We start from the raw sequence: 6,454 nt of genomic DNA, 5'->3' as shown, positions 1-6,454 counted from the left end.
CTTAGGATTTTGCTCCTGTAGGAATTATTTCAAATATATTAGGGATTGAAATCTGTATGGAATAGTTAAATCCCCTCCCATCATAAGCAGAAATTTCATTTGGGTAAAAAAAAAAAAAAATTAAAATGTAGGCTCACACTGTCAACTGAGACACCCATCTAAGACAGTAGGGTACTGGGCTCCCCAGACAGCAATCCCATCTCCTTAGAGAGTCTGAGCCATAGGACGGGACCCACTGGCCACATGATCTCAGGTAGGTTGACCTCTGAACTTTGCTTCCTTATCAGGAAACTGGACATAGTAATCCAAACTTTCCAGGACTGTGGGCAGGGCAGCAATACAGCACACGGGAGGGGTAATGATTTGCTTAATCAGACATTCATACCTTAGTGTAAGCAAGTTTTAGGTCCTTTCCACAAATCAGGCATAGGTCAGGAAAGGCAGGCAAGGTTTTTTTCCCCCCAAGCTTGTAAGAGCACCTGGGAAGAAAGTTTAGGAATGACGGGAGCCAGGGCCTGTTTTGGTTTCACATTTATGTTCTGGTCCCAGCTTCAGGCTCGGCTTCCTGTGGGGAAAGATGCAGGTTGTTCATTCGGAGTTTGAGGAAGTGGAGGAGGAAGTTACATAGGCGGTGGCTGGTGAGGTAATCCCCCCAGCTTCTCCCTACACCAGCCCAGAACACTGGATAGAGGGCGGAGGCTGGACCTACTTTCAATATGCTGTCATCGAGAGCTGGGTGCTCTGGTGTGCACTAGTAGTCCTAGCAGTTGGGAGCCTACCTTGCCGGCATCTATTTCCTTTCTCTGTATTACACTAGATCCTGACAACCACTGCAACAAACATGCCTCCCACAGTGCATGCTGACCTCCTGTGGTGGTGAGCTCACCCATGCGAGGAGCACCATCCCACCAGACAGTCCATCTTTCTCCGCTCTGCTCCCCTCTTATCCCCACACATTCTCCCCAGGGTTTCAAGGTCTCCCAACTCATTTGTGTGTAAGCCTTTTCCCCTAGGCCAGATTTTGATTTTTTTTGCTCCTATCTTACAGAGGTGCAGGGTCTGGACCTTGCGATAGGCTGAGTGGCTGAGTTTGCCCAAGGCCATCCAGCTCCTAGGTGGAGCCAGAGGCTGAGTGTTCAAACCTATATACTTTTCTCACCTTAATTTGCAACCCAGCACCCGGCTCAGCACTTTGAGGGTCATGTGACCCCATCTCTTATGCAGCTTCTGTGGGTACAGGGATGGGCAATGGTAAGAACCTTGACAAAAAGACACTGGCTGGACAGAGTTGGTCGGCAGAACATTTTCAGGAAACCTGGTGTCCAGAGGAGCCTGCGTTTATCTCAGGGCCACCTCCTCGTCCAGTACTGAGGGAGGTTCTCTTTTCCCACAGGGAGGTTCTGGCACATCTCCGACCTGCATCTGGACCCCAACTACACCATGTCCAAAGACCCCCTCCAGGTGTGCCCGTCAGCCGGATCCCAGCCTGTGCTAAACGCTGGCCCCTGGGGAGACTACCTCTGCGATTCTCCTTGGGCCCTTATCAACTCGTCCTTGTATGCCATGCAGGAGATTGAACCAAAGCCAGACTTCATTCTCTGGACAGGGTAAGAGCAGTCGCATTTCACCTTTGAGCCGGGCCCCTCACCTCCTCTGTCTCTCTCTCTTTTTTATTATTATTTTTTTTAAGATTTATTTATTATTATATGTAAGTACAGTGTAGCTGTCTTCAGACAAACAAGAAGAGATCTCATTACAGGTGGTTGTGAGCCACCATGTGGTTGCTGGGATTTGAACTCGGGACCTTTGGAAGAGCAGTCAGTGCTCTTACCCGCTGAGACATCTCACCAGCCCCCTCTGTCTCTTTTTGTTGTTGTTGTTTTTTGTTGTTTTGAGGCAGGGTTTCTCTGTGTAGCCCTGACTGTCTTGGAACTCACTCTGTAGACCAGGCTGGCCTGGAACCCAGAAATCCACCAGCCTCTGCATCCTAAGTGCTGGGATTAAAGGCGTGCGCCCGCCCGGCCCTCTGTCTCTTTTAATCTTTTTCTCAGGTGAATATCCAGGATTTAGAGAACTTGGCCAATCAGCCCGTCACTTGCTCAGTCCTGGGGTAGACACTGGGGAACTGAGATGGCAGAGACAGGGCCTGGCCCTCAAAGGGCTTTCAGACTTCCAGAGGATCCAGGTGAGCCCAGGGACCATAACTTCCCAGCCAGCAGAGGGTCACCTGTGGGAGTGTGCGAATTGCACAAGGTCCCTGATCCTCATGGCAGCATAGGAAAGGACTTCCTACAGAACGTGGTGACCCAGGTGCAAGGACAGTTCCAGGTGCTCCCTCTGCCAGTCTCAGTGGATGATTCTAGGAGGTGGATGAACCCATGACATTCTTGACTGTCCCCCATTATGAGATGGGGGTGACCATGCAGGAGGAGTGGAAAGGCTAACCTCCTTAAGGAATATGCCAATATGTCAGGAGGACCTGGTCAATCCTCAGTTTCTTTGTTTTTGTGGCAGGTGCTGGGGTGGGGCTTTATTTTCAGACAGGGTCTCTCTGTGTAGCCCTGGCTTTCCTAAAACTCTCTTTGTAGACTAGGCTGGCCTTGAACTCAGAGATCTGCCTGCCTCTGCCTCCGGAATGCTGGGTCTAAAGTCGTGCCACCACTGCCCAGCCAGTCCTCAGTTTCTTGGGCCCTGAAATCAATAAAGTTCTTCAAGGGGTCTTGCTTTGAGGGGGGGGGGCTCTGATATCTTTGAGGAAGGGCCCTTAAAAATTGTGTAACACTGTGAAATACAGACTCCGGGAGAGATATTGGGAAACCTGTGATCCCTTCCCAGGGGCAGCATTTTTCTAGAAGCCTCTAGGACCTTGCAGCGCTGAATGCCTCTGGAAGATGACTTCTAGGGTTCTTTATAGCTCTCTTGTTATCAAGACATCTCCCAGAGAGTTGTGTAGAAATCAGATGTTTTATTTTTATTTAGTATATGACTCTATGGTTAGGTACCCGTTATTATCCATTTTACAGAAAGCCAATAGCAGCTCAGACAGGCTACCAACCTACCCAGGATTTCATAGCCGGCATTGAAATGGCAGATTGTAGGTTTTAATTCTATCCTGCCTGGCTGCCCTGTAGCTTGTCTCTCTTTGTCATGTGGACGTGTGGGGCTCATAGCTACAGCTTTCTTCTCACGTACTGTCATCTCTTTCTCCTGTGTCTGTCCCGATCCAACTGTCTCAGTGTTGTTTTACAGGGACGACACACCGCACGTCCCCAACGAGAGGCTAGGAGAGGCAGCTGTGCTGGCAATTGTAGAACGCATGACCAACCTCATCAAGAAAGTCTTTCCAGGTAGGACTCACTGTCTGATTGCCAGTGTTCCCTGATTCCCTGGGCGGGGGCTGGCGCAGGGGTAAAGCAGTGATAGGAGAGCTGGAATGTGGACCTTCATTGATAACAAAGTTTCAAATGCTTGACAGCAAATGTTTCTTACACAGTCGCCTCAGTTCACTGGTCCGTGGAAACACAGGCAGCCACTTAAGAGGTGCCTGCCTGACATTTCTGACTTACACTCTTCTCTAATGACAGTTTTTTGTTTGTTTTTTTTTTTTTTTTTTTTTTGGTTTTTCAAGACAGGGTTTCTCTGTATAGCCCTGGCTGTTTTGGAATTCACTTTGTAGATCAGGCTGGCCTCGAACTCAGAAATCCGCCTGCCTCTGCCTCCCAAGTGCTGGGATTGAAGGCGTGCACCACCACGCCCGGCTTCTAATGCCAGTCTTACACCTCACGGTGTGTACAGGTACACACAGGTGTCCCTGGGCAAGCTTCACCCAGGCTGACACAGGGCCTCATGTCCTGCCCTGACACTAGCGCTGGTGTCTGCTGTCCTCACACAGTCCGGCTGCCAGGCATCTGGGAGATGAAGCTTGCCCACCAAAGTGCTATTGCTCAGTGCTTCCTAAGTGTTTCGAGCAAGGCAGAGCGGGCAGGGAATAGGAGCGTGTGAGCCACCCTAAGGGACACGACAGGGAAAAAAGGCTCTGTATGCTCCAGCTATTGGCCCATGAAGATGTTTTAAACAGGCCTTGCAAGACAGAAGGCCCTGAGGGCTGAATCAGGTCCACAGGCTACCACCTGGGAACCTGAGATAGCGGCCTGTCAGTACCCACCCCATCTCCCTCTGTTCCTTCTAAAGGTCATACTCCCGAGCCCCCAGGACCCACGAACAGAATCACATCACGATGCTGAAAATAATCAACAGCTATGTATCTATCGAGTGCTAGGGACCAGGAACTGCTATAAGGATTTGGCAGACTTTAGTGCATCCATTGTCATGACAACCCATAGACAGGAGCTGTTATAGTTTTCCTAATGAGGAATGTGAGTCTTGGCATCAAGTCAACTGGCCAAGGTCATGAGGAAGCGTGGGGGCTCTGTGCTCCCATCCGAGCTCTTGTTCCATGGTTTCTTCCCTTGACAGCAAGCAGTGTCTACAAAGACACCTGGATCTGTCTCGCTTATCTGTCTCAGCCCGGCACGTTCCACAAAGATAGGGCTTGTTCATCTTCCAGCAAAGGCTGCTACTTAGGATCCAATCCTCCAGCTCTAGGTATTATTACCCACAATGCAGTTAGGGATTGGTGGCTCAGGAGTCCCTTTCTAGTGATTAATTCAGACTCATAACCAACCCCAAGCCTCTTTTTTTCTGGTTCACACAGCACTTCTAGAATAAATATGAAATAATGGATAGGGAAACATTTCCCTGAGACCCAGTAGATAGCGAGGGGGTACCTTGTCACACAGGCATGAAGACCCGAGTCTGTTCCTACAAAGGCATTAAAGTTAGGGTCAGCAGCAACATCGGTAGTGCCAGCACTGGGGGACAGAGACAGATAGATTTAGAGGGCTTGCTGACTAGTCAGTCTGGCCAAGATGACAGTGAGAAAAGTAAAAAAATAAGGTAAGGTAGAGAAGTGTCTGGTGAAGGCATCCACTGTCCACCTTAGGCCTCCATCCACATGGGCAAGTGTACCCATGCACACCTGTGCAGACACACACAACACACACACACACACACACACACACACACACACACACACACAATCAGAGAACACTTTACTGGCCATGACTTGACACGTGTGTGTGGACATTACAGATTTTTATACAGTCTATGTGACATCTATTAAAACTGCTAATGTTGAAGGTGCTGCTGACTGTGATGTGGCCCTGAGAAAAAGTGCTCCCGCTAAAGAATGACAAGGTACCCACTTACAGCCTTGGTGGGAAGACACAGCTCGTTTGGAAAGATGTTAAAATGAGACCATAGCGGAAGATACGAGAGAGAGTTGAAGTGTGGTGAGGTGGCGCCTTTAATCCCAGCACTCGGGAGGCAGAGGAAGAGGCAGGCGGATTTCTGAGTTCGAGGCCAGTCTAGTCTACAAAGTGAGTTCCAGGACAGCCAGGGCTATACAGAGAAACCCTGTCTCGAAAAACCAAAAGAAAAACAAAGGACAGTCTCATTCTGCAGATGGAAACTGTATTATAGAGAGGTCAAAGAATTCATTCAAAACCAGCAGTGTGGCTCTGTGGTAGAGGGCCTGCCTGCCAGGCACACAGGCCCTGGGTTGGAGAAGGAGCGGCCACCCTGGGGAGTTTTGCTTCTCCAGTTTGGATGCACCTGTGTTTCCTACCTTCACCTGGCACATTGGCCTCGCCTCTCTAGTGTATTGGGGAGGCCAAGACCAGGAGGGCAGCAGCCAAACAGACCTCAGATTTTCCTCTGCCCTCAGCTAGGTGAGCTCATTCAACAACTGTTTTCTGCTGCCTGTGCAAATGGGGAAATGGAGCCGCCTGCCCCTGGGCTTTGCTCTGAGGATGAGATAAGCTAGTCTATTCAGAGACCAGCTAGTTTATTCAGTCATTCAGTCAATCAACAAACTTACTGAGCTAACAGTATTCTTACTGAACAGAAAAGGTCAAGCCTTCACACAGCCTTTGCGTCTGTGGAACCTGGCCCACAGTGGCAGTGGAGGACAGGGTAAAGGACTCTTCCCTTCCCCATAAGCACTTGGGTTGCCAGGGGTTCGTGTTTTTTATCAGATGGGTCCTCCTCCTCATTCTGAGGTATTAGAGCTGAATCTAAGGATTCTTGCTAGGTGAGGCAGACACTCTGTTACCTCTCACTTCAGCCTCTTGTGTAGCTATGATGATGATAATAATAATCTCATAACTAATTGTATTAATCATTAAATAACAATATTTAATAATAACCTCTTCCTCCTCTCTCCTTTTCCTCTTCTCCTCCTCCTCTTCCTCTTCCTCCTCCTCCTCCTCCTCTTCTTCTTCTCCTTCTCCTTCTCCTTCTTCGTTTTTTTGAGGCAGACTTTCNGGGGGGAGGGGTATGGGAATCTTTCGGGATAGCATTTGAAATGTAAATAAAGAAAATAATAATAATAAAA

General features: G+C 49.0%; 1 protein-coding gene across 1 annotated transcript in view; it reads left to right on the top strand.

Moving 5' to 3' along the window:
- Positions 1 to 4,244, top strand: part of LOC115064258 (acid sphingomyelinase-like phosphodiesterase 3b) — a 13,304-nt gene extending 9,060 nt beyond the window's left edge. Inside the window, exons 2-4 of the mRNA XM_029540400.1 lie at positions 1,394 to 1,607; positions 3,250 to 3,347; positions 4,192 to 4,244. Coding sequence (XP_029396260.1) covers positions 1,394 to 1,607; positions 3,250 to 3,347; positions 4,192 to 4,244 — 365 coding nt within the window. The remainder of the gene's footprint in view (positions 1 to 1,393; positions 1,608 to 3,249; positions 3,348 to 4,191) is intronic.
- Positions 4,245 to 6,454: the final 2,210 nt, after the last annotated feature.

This window comes from Mus pahari, chromosome 6 (assembly GCF_900095145.1).
Source record: "Mus pahari chromosome 6, PAHARI_EIJ_v1.1, whole genome shotgun sequence".
Taxonomy (NCBI): domain Eukaryota; kingdom Metazoa; phylum Chordata; class Mammalia; order Rodentia; family Muridae; genus Mus; species Mus pahari.
This window is presented reverse-complemented; position numbering and strand designations above follow the sequence as displayed.